Source organism: Olea europaea, chromosome 20 (genome assembly GCF_002742605.1).
Source record: "Olea europaea var. sylvestris chromosome 20, O_europaea_v1, whole genome shotgun sequence".
NCBI classification, from domain to species: Eukaryota; Viridiplantae; Streptophyta; class Magnoliopsida; order Lamiales; family Oleaceae; genus Olea; species Olea europaea.
In genome coordinates, this window is record NC_036256.1 from 996,044 (window position 1) to 1,011,408 (window position 15,365).

Consider the following 15,365-nt stretch of genomic DNA (forward strand, 5'->3'; position numbering starts at 1 on the left):
AATGGTCCGGATCCGGATGCTCCGGACCCGGTGCGACGAGAATTCACCGGTCGTCGGAAAACTCCATTTATTGCGAGTTTCAATCCTTTTTTTCATTTTTCTGCGACATTTTAATCTCAAATTCGACATTTTCTTCAATTTTAACTATAATTAAACTTCAAAATTTGTTTTTAACTCATAACATATTCAATAAACAAATTTTCAAATTTCAAACATTAACAGCAACAAAAAATATTTCAATGAAGAATAAGAATAAAGTTAAACCTTTTGAGAAATGGCGATCTCCGACGATGGTCCGATCTGGGTTGTCCAGCATCAGTAATGAGATTTTGCTTTTTCATTTTTCTCTTCTTTTCCTTTTTTTTTTTTCTTATTTGAGGGTATTTTCGACCATTTGACTTGTGTTTGAATTTTCAGCATTTGTTTTTTTTTTTTTTTAATTTTTTCTTTGGTCAAAGGCCCTTTTGAAAGAACAGCCGGGTCAACCGGCCGTTGGCCACCATTTCCTCTTTCCCTACCAAAGATTATTTGTAAGAATTTCACAACTTTTCACTCGCTAGGGTTTAGTTTTATGCCACTCTCACACCACAAATACACAGTTTCCCCCATACCCAATTTTTAATTATTACTAGTAATAAATATTCATATACCAGAGCACAAAAATTGATTGAAATTTGGGGAAAATGGTGGGGAAAAACGAGAATGACAGTGGCAGTGAGAAGCCCTTGGATTTGTTCTTAAAGATTGGATTAGATGAAAAGACTGCAAAAAACACCTTAGCTAATAATAAAGTCACTTCTAATCTGACCGCCGTCATTCATGAGGTATGTATGTATATGGCATTTTTTTCTGGGTATTTTTTTGTTAGTCCATGTTGAGTTTTGTTAATTAAGTTCAAGAGTGGGTGAATTTCTACTGGCTTTGCTGCGGAAGATTAAATGAAATGAATACTTTAAATCTGGAAAATTGATTTCAGCTAATTGGACTTAAGGGTTGTGTTTATTGGGTATAAATTTATGTAGGTGTATGTGATACATCTGAGTATGTTATTATTTGCATGTTGATTTCTTTTTCTAGTCAGAGAGTTGCAAAACTTTCAACTAGGCATCTGGGAAAATAGAAAAAAAATGAACTGAATACCATTGTTTTGTTAATTAAGTTAATAGTTATACATTTTTTTGGTGTAGCTATGCATATATATGTACTATAAGCCTATGAATTAATTGTTTGGGCAATTTTTGTTATTTACTCTACAAACTGGGAAAACTTTACTATATCAAGTGTGTGGCTTAAAGGTTGTGTCCTTTATAAAAGAAAATTCCAGGAAGGAAATATGATTTGAGATTTAGTACAAGTAACTCAACTATGAGCATATGTATATTAGTTTTAATTGACTCGTGTGCTAGCTGCTTGGCTTAACATAAACTTGAAAAATTTTTGGTTTCTGATCTGGACATGATTAGAATTTCACGTAGAGATAAAGAAAGGAGCTCTCTGAAAAAGATATGCAGAAGCATGCATGCATGATATCACTACAGGATTGAGTGAATCAGAAAATTTTAATATGCCTGTGTCTTATTAGATGGGAGATTATTTCATGAAAATAAAAAAGGAAGAACAATGAAATACGGGGGAACTTCGAATCTGTCGGTTTTCATTTTCTTTCTATCTCTGTAATTATTCATTTTTTATTTTATTTTTTGCATTAGGCTCTTTAGTTCCTATTAAAGATGATCGTATATCTGTTATATAGGAGTTGGGTAGTTACTTAAGTTATTCTAAATATTTTATTTCAGGCAGCTGTAACTGGTGGGTGTGATCGGACTGTTGGAAATCTTCTTTACACAGTAAGCTTGTATTTATTTTTGAACTTGGGTTCTTCAGGTGCAGCAGTCCCTTGACATTAATTTTTTTGTTTCCCTTTGATAATTACCTTTAAGGGGACCTCGAGGCATTATTCATCATTCACATCGTGATGCTTAGAATAGTTATAACCCATCATCAAGAAGATCTTACCCTTATTAGGTCTCCTTGTATCAATGTTGCATTGTTGAGTATTTTTTATGAGCCTCAGGAATATCAAACATTTTTGGGAAGAAATTAGTCTTCATTTTAACTATGGCTTTTTTGTTTTTGTGGTATAGGATATCTCATGTGCAAAACATAACGCTTTTTCTTGGCAGGTTGCGACGAAATTCCCCTCAAATGCACTTGTACATCGACCTACCTTGCTTAAATATATTGTTTCGTTGAAGGTTTGTTGCTCAGTTTCTCTACATTGTATGTTGATAGTCACTTCCTTTTGAGTGTTTTTTTCCCTAAGTAGCTAGATATTGCCAGCCACCTGTTGTCGAAAATTCTGTTAAAGACATTAAGAGAGCATTTTACCTGCACAGATTAAAACTCCTGCTCAGTTGGAAGCTGCCTTCTCATTTCTTGATGCTAATGCTTCTGATAACTTGAAAGGCAATGACTTTGAAGCTGCTTGTGGAGTAGGTATGATTTTATGATTTTTCCTTTCGTTTGTTATTAAGCCTTGAGTTTTTATACTTGAGATTTTGGACGCAACTGTTATCCATAGACTTTGAATTATCCTCAAATTTTTATATTTTAGTGAACTACTTTGATAATACTGAAGTAGAGAGTAATGCGACTGCAATAATTTTTACTCATTTGTCTACAACATGAATGTTTTTAGAATGCTTTTTTCTGGTTTTTTTTTTAATGCATTTTTTCTAAATTTTTTAAAAATAAATTTGGCATGTCAAATGCTTTCCTAGCATTAAAATTTCTGAAAATTGTTCTTTTGTGTATGTGCAGGAGTTGAAGTTTCTATGGAAGATATTGAAAGCACTGTTAATGAGATTTTTGAGGAGAACAAAGCTGTTATTTTGGTTCAGCGTTATCGAACAAATGGTTGGTATTACCTTTTCATAGTCTGCACAAAAGATGGAATATAATTTTCTTAATATGTTTAGTTGAAAATAGAAAATAAGCAAGATTTTTATTTGCCTAGACTGAATGGTTTGATTGGAAAAATGAATTGAAACTATTAAAAGACAGAATGCCTGAGGTTTCTATGATGTATTTCTTAAGAAAACTGGAGTAGATATTAATTCGAAATGATACAGTATGATTTAAGTCCAAATACTTTGAAGGATAAACCTTTTTTTAGAGAAAATGCGAAAAAGTGACAACCTTGACCTCTAATCTATAATAAGGTCTGTGAAGAAGGAAGGCACTTTATTTAGATGTTTGTATATGGATTTGGGAATGCATGTCTATTTCGTACTGATTAAAAGTCTGCCAAATAGGATCATTTTATGATTTATTTTCCTTCTATTTTTGCGTTTTACTTGATTTCTAACTAGTTGTTTCTAATTCTCTTTTCCTCCAGCCTTGTTCTTTTGCTGGAAAATGGTTTTTGTAATGCCTTAGCCGCAACTCTGTAATATTTTATTAGTACCAAAAAAAGAAAAAAAGAAAATTAATGATGAAACTCAGCCACGTCGTTGAAGATCTTGATTTACTCTTCAACCCACCACCCAGAAAGGTATAACTAACTACAGATAAAACAGAGAAGGATAGTTTTATACACAGGATATTGATTCCTGCACCAATGCTCCCAATCCATAAAGCAAATGGTTCTCCCAATAGTTTGAACAAGGTTCCGTGCTTGTGGATGTATACTGAGGGATCAAAGAGCCTAGTTGGATCATAGAACTTGTACCGCTATCTGCAATATGAGGATAACTTGGAATAGTTTACACTAAAATGTAGTTTATTAGTATTAGTAATCATGCAGGATCTTGATTGTGACTTGCTTATAATTTTTGGTGTCTTACTAACAGGTTTCTGGTGCTTCATTAGTTTTGATGCCTGACTATTAATAATGTTTTGTACAATCAATAAATAAATCACTTCAGAATTCTAGAATACATCATATTGATTTCATTTTTTCCCATGTACAATTATTTTCTTGCCTGCTTTGAGCTTATTGCTTTTTGAATGTGCAACCGGTATGGGAAATGGTGGATGGAGGTTCTGAGAAAGATGATCTATTTATCAAATATTTTAACTGAACTTTGACTGTAGTTTTTTCACTTCTTTTTTAAAACGTTGACAAGATTTTTTTGATCTACTATTCTGCATGCAGTTGGTGATTTATTTGGTTATGTTCGAAAGAAGCAGCCGTGGGCTGATCCGAAGATTGTGAAGGTAATTGTTGGTAGCTGCTTTATCTTTTCGCTTCCTTAGCTCTCATATAAAGAATCTGAATTATGCAAAAGTAAACTGGAAGTTTCTCTTCATTTATTATAATGCGTTGCTTTCCTTGTCATTTGCTGGCAACAGCAACTCATTGATGCAAAATTGTATGCTCTACTTGGTGAAAGAACTGCTGCAGACAATGAGAAGCCCATGAAAAAGAAGAAAGAGAAGGCTGCTAAAGCTGAGGTTAGTTTAGTTTTTCTATTTGAATAATTTTTTGGGATCATATTATGATATATGTTGTCAACTGGTATTTTGAAATTTTGGAGTGCTAGTAGATTCCATAACCAGTGAAATGTTCATGGAGGTTCTTCAGGAATTGTAGTTTTAATTTGTTTGTTATTTTCATCTTGTTGACATATGCCATTGAAATATATTGCCAGATCCAAATGGGGCATATCTTTGTTGCTGCCTTATTATTTATGAATGAAACACTGTCTTGGGACTTTGATATATGAGTGGCAGGCTGTTTCTTTTGCTTTCTTATGTTTCAATTTACGCAGGACAAAGCAACTGTTGAAGAGACAGCAAAACCATCTGAAGAAGAAATTAATCCATTTTTAATATTTCCCTCACCAGAGGAAAACTTTAAGGTACCAAACTGCTACTATGCTGCTCCCTTTTGTTACATGAGCAGCTTCTCATACTTTCATTTTATACAAGTTCTTCCGTTTGATGTCATACGTCACATGAGACTAACTGGTATCATCAGGAGGATTAACACTTGTTCATCATTTCATAGGCTTTTGCCGAGTTATGTATGACATGAATACAATGTTAATCTAGCTACTGGGATATTTTCAAATTTTACCTATTTTCTGGGGATTTTCACTTAGTTCATTACTGTCAGATGCCATTCCAGGATTCTTGTTAATCTGTGTGCTAGCCACTTCTCTTAGGTTCTTTTTGTCTGACTATGTTAAGAGGCTTCACATCATATGCTTGTCATAGCAAAGCTATTGAATTTTTAAATTTGTAAGTATATTTGTTCTTTCGCCATTACACTTTCTCAGCCACACAGAGTCGAGAATTTAACTTCTTATACAGTCTAGCACCTGCCGATTTGCTGCTATTTAGTGCTCATCTACGTGGTTATTAACTTTCTCGCTTACTTCTAGGTACATACTGAAATATATTTCAGTGATCGTCCTGTTCTAAGAGCTTGCAATTCGAAGGAAGTGCTTGAAAGACATTTGAAAGTAACTGGAGGAAAAGTTTTTACACGCTTTCCGCCTGAGCCTAATGGATATTTGCATATAGGTCATGCCAAGGTGATCATATTTTCAAGATAATCTACTGGATATCATGTAATATTTGTAATTTTCTTACTCTATCTTGTACCAATTGCATAGGCCATGTTTGTGGATTTTGGCCTGGCAAAAGAGAGGGGAGGATGCTGCTATCTGAGGTTGGAATTGTTTCTTCTTTCTTCTTTTTTTTTTTTTTTAACAATAACAATATTCTTCTTAAATGTATTTTTTGTCAATTTTTTGTTATTTATCCAACTCTGTCACAATGAAGCCTACCGATGGAGCCCCAATTAAGTACACCTATTCTAGAAGACTCAAGAAGACTAAAGGAGGGAAGGAGCCATAACTAAGTTCTGTTAGAGGGTATATTAGGAAAGAAGTTGTTAGAAAGAATTCTATATATAGAGTACCAACCAATTGTGATAGGCAGGAATTAAGTTCGTGAACTAAGAATTAGGAGAGTCGGCCCTCTCGAAAGGCTGGACAGTTTGCTTTATTTTCTGTAACCCGTCTCTTTTCAATCAATAAAAGTTTCCTTGCTACCGATTTTTCCTTCTTCTGCTGCTAGACCCTATCAATTGGTATCAGAGCACACCAATCATCCACCACAGCCATGACTCTTACTGATCGAGTTGCTGAGTTAGAACAAAAGTGGAGAGCCATTACCATGAACTATAGACGGGGATTGAAGCACTACATTCGGAATTTCAATTGATGCACTCAGGGATGATGGACAAGTTCGAATTGCTGTTGCGAACTTGGGAAAATCAAGAAAAGGGGAGAAAGGAAAAGGGCCCTGCTACTGGAGAATCACCGGCGATCTCTACTAATTCTAGGTTAACCGAAATCCGACCAAGTCCTAACCAAAACAGTGGAGGAGGTTTATGGGCTGAAGGGAGGATAGAATCGCAAATCAGACGGCTAGAGATGCCGGTGTTCGAAGGGACTGATCCAGGTGGTTGGATTTTTCGGGTGGAGCGATATTTCCTCATTAATAGGCTGGTTGAGGAAGAGAAAGTGGAAGTAGCTACTGTTTGTTTCGATGGCGAGGCACTAGCTTGGTACAAATGGGAAGAAAAACGACGGCCAATGAGAAACTGGGAGGAGGTGAAAGTACAGCTGCTATGATGGTTTCGGCCATCACAAGAAGGGTCTCTTTGTGCCCAGATTTTGTCCCTCCAGCAGAGCTCCACCGTTCGAGAATATCGCCGGCGGTTTGAAACCTTGGCATCGCCATTAATGGAGATCTCTGAGGAGCTTTTGGAGTGCAATTTTTTGAATGGGTTAAACCCAACAATACGGGCTGAAGTTAACTTATTCCAACCCGTGGGCCTAGAGCAAATAATGGAAATAGCCCAAATGGTTGAAGACCGGAATCTAATAACCCAAAAGGGCCCATGGCAGGATGACCCAATAAAACCTGAGAGTATCTCCTTTCACAACCTAAATCCACCCCCTTCTTTCAACTCAAATCTAACCCAGCTTTCCAGCCCAGTTAACAAGCAACCAGTAGCCTTAAATCTTATCCCAACTCGTCCAAACCACTACAAACAACTCACAGACGCAGAAATTCAGACAAAGAGAGAAAAAGGCTTATGTTATCGTTGTGATGAGAAATTTACAACTACGCACAAGTGTAAAAATAAAAAGTTGCAAGTTTTTGTAATGAGAGAGCTGGAAGAGGCAATGGACATCAAAGTCATGACTGATGATAGTGAGAGGGAGGAACTTGTTTCAGGCAAGCAAGAGCTGAACGGGTTAGGATGCTGGGCCAGCAACAAGTATACTTTCCACCTTGAGGACAAGGTGACTGAAATGGGAGGGGTATTGATAGAGCCCCAATTAAGTACACCTATTCTAGAAGACTCAAGAAGACTGAAGGAGGGAAGGAGCCATAACTAAATTCTGTTAGAGGGTATATTAGGAAAGAAGTTGTTGGAAAGAATTCTATATAAAGATTACCAACCAATTGTGATAGGCAGGAATTAAGTTGGTGAAGTAAGAATTAGGAGAGTCGGCCCTCTCGAAAGGGTGGACAGTTTGCTTTATTTTCTGTAACCCGTCTCTTTTCAATCAATAAAAGTTTCCTTGCTACCAATTTTTCCTTCTGCTGCCCTATCTCCTACATACAGGTTTTATTGAACTGGTTTAGCTCTTTTTCTTCCTTTTAAGGGAACTGAGGATCTCCTTGTCCTGAATGGTGCTCTTATTCAAATTTAGTAGATTGAGATTATCGTTGATGCCTATTCTCATATATTCCTTATAAAGACCTTAATGTGAAACATATGTTCATGATCACAATATCTTTTACCTGCAGTTTGTGGCTTCTTGTGTCAATCCAAGCTTCTTTTACTGGATTTTTAATATGTTTCATGGAAGTACTTCTTACCTTTTTTATGCTATGTCATATTTGAATCAACAAACAACAAGAGGGGTACAATTTCATCTTTATATAGGTGGGAGAAAAATGGTTATGGCTGAAGGTAATATGGGTAGCGTTGACCTATTATGGATTTACTTTATATGTAAACCTAATGGAAGGAGGCCTCAGTTGACATAACTGAGCCACTAAAATATAATGAATAACTGGCATAGCTGGAAAAATGTCTTTTCTTGGGAAGTAGAGTTGCCATTAAAATTTGAGGAAGCTAAATTTCTCCTTTCTATTGACTCAGTTTTGTGATTCAACTCCTAATTTATTGGTATAATAAAGTGACACTTCATTGTATTTTCACAGAGGAGCTTATTTTTGCTCATGCAATGCCTTCTACACTATCTAGCCTAAAGCCAATCTTCCAGTCTAGAATGTTACATAATATCTGCTGTAGATTTGAAGCTTGGATGTTTATGTTCTTTGAGCTTCGTGCTCCTGACTGTTGCATGCCTTTGTTGTTCTATCAACTTGCTACCTTGCTTCCCACTTTTTGTCCTTCAGCCTAGAAAGATGCCATATTGTGGCCATTTGAGCTAACAGTATGTCAGTACTGTACAGTTCCCATCCCCATATGGAGACTTGACACCTTTCAGAAGCCTAGACCTTACCTTAGGCGCTCCAAGGTCCATAAGGTTGTTGCTTGCTTAGTGTAGGAAGGTAATTTGGAAGCTTCTTGTGGCATTAAGAATCATGAATCCCATATTTTCCCCTTCTAAACTCCAAGATCCCTAAGGTTGCTTGCATTCATACCAAATCTCATGTCCGATCATCAACTCCACCAAACTTCAGTCCCGCATCTCAACAATAAGATATTGTCCTTGTAATATTCTTAAATTATCTTCACCCAGCAATGGAGAGAGGATTCTGGGGCGTGAGCTTAGAATAAAATTTTTGAAACAAGGTAATAACACAAGAATAACTATTTAATGATTCTTTTTGTTTCTTAGATCAAGTTGGAGTGTATATATATCAAGTTCCCTGCTGAATGAACTTGTAATTCGATCTATGTTTTTTTGTAGCCGATTCCAGGTTAATGAGGGGGATTGTGGTAAGTTGAATATTAGAGTAAAACTTTTATCTTATCTTATAAAATGAACCCTAATACACATTTTGTTAGCAGTGACCTGCTCTCTAGTTGCGAAGCTCCTAATTAGTATAGATCTTTCAATGAATTCAGCAGAGTGGAGAAAAAGAGATGGATCTATCATCAAATCGCTCAAAATATTTGGCCAAAACATTTGTTTCCCTTTCCCCTCAAAATTGAAGACTCTTATCTTTTATTTTTTTATACTGGACTGATACATACAAAATAATAATAATAATAATAATAATAATAATAATAATAATAATAATAATAATAATAATAATAATAATAATAATAATAATAATAATAATAATAATAATAATAATAATAATAATAATAAAAAATATTCTATTAAATTTCTTAAAACATAGTTGCTTTTTCATGCAGGAAGCTTCATGCATAATGAACTCCAAACTCAATTAGTTTCTAAAAACTCATTCCCTAGTCCTCCCCCATGCACAGATGCAATGCATGCCTCTTCCAGCACGCTTGTTACTGTCCAGTGCCCACTGGTGTGTTTGCCATAGATAGTGTCACTATGCCAACAAGTGACCTGGGAAATGCTGCCAGATGACTGTCTGGAATTGCATATTAGACTTGATATTTTCTTTGAAGTCTTAGTTTGGCATTGTCCTAATCCATAATTTATATGTTCAAGTTGGTAATTTTATACTGTTGGATGACATAATCTATCAAAATTAGATAGAGCAACCACAGTGGGGTAAAGGGAAGTTATCTTTTTTTGTTTGATTGAAAATGTAAAAAATCATTATAATTGATATGTCTTGGAAAGTAGTTGGTAATTGATATTAACGTGAAGTTGTGTAGTTCATTTATGCAAAACCATTGTTTGATTATTATACAATATTTAATTTAATTTATTCTTATATAGCCAAGACTCAAAAGATATCAGAAGTCCGTTTCCCTTTTGGCCACCCATTTTTAACTGACAAAGTATGGAGATTTCTCCTTATCACCCAAATAAATTCTCTTTTAGGTATGATGATACCAACCCAGAAGCCGAAAAGAAAGAATATATCGATCATATCGAAGAAATTGTGAGTTGGATGGGATGGGAACCTTTCAAGGTATAGTTTTCTCTTAAAACATTGGACAATTTCTTGTGTGTGTGATGTCTAATGTATGTTGAAATGTTTCAGATCACTTACACCAGTGATTATTTTCAAGAACTCTATGAATTAGCTGTGGAGCTGATAAGGAGGGGCCATGCTTATGTTGATCACCAGGTCATTTTCCTTATCTTGGTCCTTATTGATGGTCTTCATCTACTTCTCTATTTTCTTCACCATTCTTTTGTTACCTTACACTGAATAATGGTTGATTTTACTTATTCACAAGTTCTGATATAAAGTCCCTGATTGGTTTGGAATAAAGTCAGATTTTAGTTGATTTTAATAAGAGATGAAATGTATGGTTGAAAGGTTGATAAAAGTTATGGGTCATGAAATGTGTGGTTGAAAATGAGTGGGAAAAGATGAGTTTTAAGAAATGGGGGTCAAATAGGGGCAAAATATTGTTATGGTGAGTGCACATGTTTTGTAATGCTTAGCAGAGAACATAAAATGTAATGTGCGGTTATTTGTTAATTTGTCCCCAAATGACATTTATTTGTGAATAAATATGCATTTGATACTTGTACAGACACCTGAAGAGATTAAAGAGTACAGGGAAAAGAAGATGAACAGTCCTTGGAGAGATAGACCGATTGAAGAATCACTAAATTTGTTCGATGATATGAAGCGGGGAGTGATTGAAGAAGGCAAGGCTACATTAAGAATGAAACAAGACATGCAAAGTGACAATTTTAATATGTATGATCTTATTGCTTACCGTATCAAGGTATGTGTTCTAACTCGAAAAGTTGCTGACTTTGAAATGCAAACGAGTTGCTCACAGACTAGTTTTACTTTCAATTTTTCAGTTTACTCCTCATCCACACGCTGGAGACAAATGGTGCATCTACCCAAGCTATGATTATGCACATTGCATTGTAGATTCTCTTGAAAACATAACTCATTCGGTATGTCTGTATGTTTTATAGATCATTCACATTCTATTTCAATTGGAAGCATCACTTAGTCAAATTTATCAATTTTTAATTCAAAATATTAAAGAACTCAGGGCTCACTCGTGTATGCTGATCGATGGGCTGTTCACAACACAAGCATCTCTTATATGCATGCTGATTGATGGGAATGATTGATATGATCGTACTGGGCAATCTATTAGGATTATTCAAACTAAAAAGGATGTGGGTGTATGAAGGGGTGAAGTTTCTTCATAGACTATGTTGTGTTCTTGGACATCTATCCCGTTTATTTTTACTTTTTATACTTCTTCCTTTTTCCTCAGCGGCAGTTATTTTGTAGAGGAAATGTGGTTCAGTTTTCTTGTCTGGTTGAAGAAACTTGCTTCTGTAAGAATTATGTTATTTGTGAATTGCCAACCTCTTAGAGGCTTCTATCATGTATTGGTTGGGTCTAGAATCTATGACGAGGAGCTTGTCAACAACTCCCTAATAATTTTCTCTGTTCATCATTATAAGTATTTGTGAGAAATAAAGCTGCTTGAGTTTGTATTCTTTGTACCTTTTTATAAATGGAGTATAATTGTTCTATGCAGCTTTGTACTCTTGAATTTGAGACGCGACGAGCATCATACTACTGGTTATTGGATGCACTTGGCCTTTATCAACCTTATGTATGGGAGTACTCCCGATTGAATATCACCAATACGGTGATGTCTAAGCGCAAGGTAAGTTGAAGGCTTGATTGTTGACATTGATTATAATGCTTGATCGGTTTGAATTATATATACTCATCTTTCTGAACTTATACTTGAGATGTGTTATTGCAGTTAAATCGTCTTGTAACAGAAAAATGGGTTGATGGTTGGGATGATCCCCGTCTAATGACACTCGCTGGACTGCGACGTAGAGGGGTAACTGCAACTTCCATTAATTCTTTTGTCCGAGGAATTGGAATCACCAGAAGGTTGAGTTTCTTTTATAAGTTTCTCTGTTGTGCTTGCCAATTATGCTTTGCTCTCTAATGATTGCATTAATTCCCTGTGCTACAGTGACTGTAGTATGATACGTTTGGATCGCCTAGAGTACCACATAAGGGAAGAACTGAATAGAACAGCACCACGCACGATGGTTGTACTAAATCCCCTTAAGGTTTGCATCTTGTCTAATATATATGTATCTCAGTGAAAATTTATGTATTACATATAGCCCATGCAGACAAATATGTATGTAAGAATGCATGGGAGCCAAATGAGCAATTTTGTATCAACACTTCCTGTATATCAGGTTGTCATTACAAACTTGGAAGCTAGCTCAGTAATTTACAGTGATGCAAAGAAGTGGCCTGATGCTCCAGCGGATGATGCATCTTCGTTTTACAAGGTGAATACTGCATTTATGTGGCGTTTGATTAATTTGAACTTGTGTTATTAGACTTGTTCCCAGTGATTTTTCAACAGCCAATAAGCGATCAGCAGAAGCAGTTACCCTTGCAGAGGGGACACTAACTACATCCAAAACGTAACGCGTAGTCGAAAAATGGTTCTGCAAACTGGACTTAATGACAGATCTGTTTTCTAGTTTGTTTATTTTATCGAAGAATAGCAGCAGAACACTCCATTTGGATTAGAGCTGTGGCCCTAAAATGCGTTACTCTTTTATATGACTGATTTGCTCCATTTTCTTGTTGAGTCATTTGTCTAATGCTAGTTATTTTTTTGAATTAAGATGGTGTCGCTATCATCATTGTATGTCTTCTTTTCCTGCTCTTGCAACAGGTCCCCTTTTCTAATGTTGTGTATATTGAACATTCTGATTTTCGATTGAAAGACTCTAAAGATTACTATGGGCTTGCTCCTGGAAAATCTGTCCTCCTCAGGTGCCTATTATTTGAAGTTGCTTCAGGTCATTCACATACTATTTACCAGTAATTGATTAAGATTTATATGTAACATCTGCACATGCCTTTTCTCTCTCACTACAGGTATGCATTTCCTATTAAGTGCACGGAAGTAATTCTTGGTGATGATAAGGAGTCTGTTCTTGAAATTCGGGCAGAATATGACCCTCAGAAGAAAACCAAGCCAAAGGTAATCATGTTAACATTAATCGATAGAGTTGAATGGTTCTTCCAGATTCTGGAACTTTCTGCATACATCATGCTATGTTCTGCAGGGGGTGCTGCACTGGGTTGCAGAATCTGCTCCCAGGGTTGATCCACTAAAGATAGAAGTCAGATTGTTTGACAAACTCTTCATTTCGGAGGTTCAGAATATTTCCCTGTGATACATTTTCTTTCAGTCTTTAGCACATTCTCCTTTTTTCCATTGAATATTGTCTTTGACACTTGCTGGTTTGTTATTGCATACAGAATCCTGCCGAACTTGATGACTGGCTTGGTGATTTGAACCCAGAATCTAAAGTAGTCATATCTGAGGAATATGCTGTACCTTCACTTAGAGATGCTACGGTTGGAGACAGATTTCAGTTTGAAAGGCTTGGTACATTCCTCTAACTTTCAGCTCTTTAAATGCTTTCATTTATCTTTATGCAGCTTCTGCCATTTTTTCTAATGATTGTGCTCATTAATTTTTAATTCTTTTTGATAGTTACCATCCATGCTAAAAAATAGCCTCGTATTTCCTTTATTTAGTACTTGTGTTTCGTTTAAATTTTAGTAAACATGTATTATAATTTTATTTTTATTTCAATTCTGTTGTCTCCCCAATTAACGCCTTGGCATATATGTTTAACGCCTTGTACATTAGGAGACAACAGAGTTGTAATTTTATTTTGTTATTAATTTCAACAACTGCAATCATGAATTTCCAATTCTTTGATCAAACAATTCATTCTAGCAACCATAACACTGTAGAATCATAATACTGCCTCATCTGAACAAAATGACCTGGAACTGGTAGACAAGGGTGTCACCTCCATAACGCGAGTAGCAACCCTCACCAGCACCAAGCCAACTCCTGAATTAATAACCACTGGTGTAGCTTTGCTTGTGCACTGCGAATGAAATGCAAATATTGTTATAATGATGGTTGGCTGAATCTTGGAGGTTTAAAGTTTGGTTTAGGCATGATTGATGTGGTAGGGCATTTCTCCCCTCCTTTCTCATTAGACGTGGCCATTTATTTCCATTTTTAGTCCTCCTCATTCCCCTACCACTTTTCTGCTTAAACCCTCATACATGCCCTCAGTGTAGAGACAAAAAGGGAAAAAGAATTCAGCACACCACCAGATGTTAACCGGGCTCCTGCATTCTCTCATTTACCATGGAGATTTATCCAGTTTAAATTAGCCAAAAATAAAAAATAAAAAAAATCGAAAGTGTCTTTTTAGTGAATAAGGTTGTCTTCTCTGCGTATTTGTTTTAGAATCACTTGTATTCTAATTTCCTGTCTGTTTCAATCTGCTCAAGGGTATTTCGCTGTTGATAAGGATTCTACACCTGAAAAGCTAGTATTCAACCGAATTGTCACCTTGCGAGATACATATGGCAAGGCAGTAAAATGAACTGTTGGTCGGTGGGAAGTGAAGAGGATGGTCAGTAGCAAGCAGTTAATCAATGGGTCTGTGTACAAATATAGAACATCCATGTACTGATGGAAAAGCAGGTTTTCATTATCTAAACCCAAATGCACGGATATATACTCATTTTATATTTGAAGAAAACAAGAATCATAACGAAAGTTCATAATATTACAATTGCCNAAAAAATGAGTTTATTATTAAAGAAAAAGATTAAGGAGATACAAGCTAAGTCGTTATGAAGAAAACTATCGATTTGTCACGACGTTGTATTTATCAGTACATTCCGTAATTGTGAGGCATTGTTGTATTGGGTAGTGCTACAAAAAACTTGAGAACTCTTTTTCTTGATCATTGGAGATGATAAGCCTCCTTCATTTCGAGGGGCCCGAGGAAAAGCGAAAAGATGAGATATAAGGGCCATTAGAGAGATGGTGAGAACTCGTGTCAAACAAGAAAAAAGTAATTTAAAGATCCTTTATTGTGGACTTGTTTATGCTTGTGAAAAGAATGATTTGATCGAAATTCGAAAAAGGGGAAGTATAACTTGCTTTCAAAAGTTCCATTTTCCACGTAAACTTAGCGTCTTTGGTCACCTGCTAATGTGTAACTTTAAAAATAATTTTGGCTGATTTGATAATGCCAAGCCTCAAAATTCCTGCACATGAATTTTGATTGGGTAATACTTCGATTTTTCTTCTTATGTTGTTTTCTTCATTAGTCATTCGAGAGAAAAAAATT

General features: G+C 35.7%; 1 protein-coding gene across 3 annotated transcripts; it reads left to right on the forward strand.

The window, feature by feature from the left end:
• The first annotated feature begins 512 nt into the window (after positions 1-512).
• Positions 513-14,801, forward strand: LOC111369338 (glutamine--tRNA ligase-like). Of its 3 annotated transcripts, XM_022990816.1 has the most exons (24): positions 513-530; positions 654-824; positions 1,797-1,847; positions 2,184-2,255; positions 2,397-2,496; positions 2,821-2,916; positions 4,157-4,218; positions 4,354-4,455; positions 4,773-4,862; positions 5,388-5,540; positions 5,622-5,677; positions 10,035-10,125; positions 10,198-10,284; positions 10,700-10,897; positions 10,980-11,078; positions 11,681-11,812; positions 11,915-12,051; positions 12,137-12,236; positions 12,372-12,467; positions 12,863-12,963; positions 13,069-13,174; positions 13,260-13,349; positions 13,456-13,585; positions 14,515-14,801. In XM_022990816.1, the coding sequence occupies exons 2-24, from the start codon at positions 684-686 to the stop codon at positions 14,607-14,609; spliced, it is 2,385 nt and encodes a 794-aa protein (XP_022846584.1). In that variant the 5' UTR covers positions 513-530; positions 654-683; the 3' UTR covers positions 14,610-14,801. The 3 variants fall into 3 exon arrangements, with proteins under 3 accessions (XP_022846584.1, XP_022846583.1, XP_022846585.1); XM_022990815.1 differs by having other exon boundaries at positions 515-824; XM_022990817.1 differs by lacking the exons at positions 513-530; positions 654-824; positions 1,797-1,847; ... (6 more) ...; positions 5,388-5,540; positions 5,622-5,677 and adding an exon at positions 9,615-9,637.
• Positions 14,802-15,365: the final 564 nt, after the last annotated feature.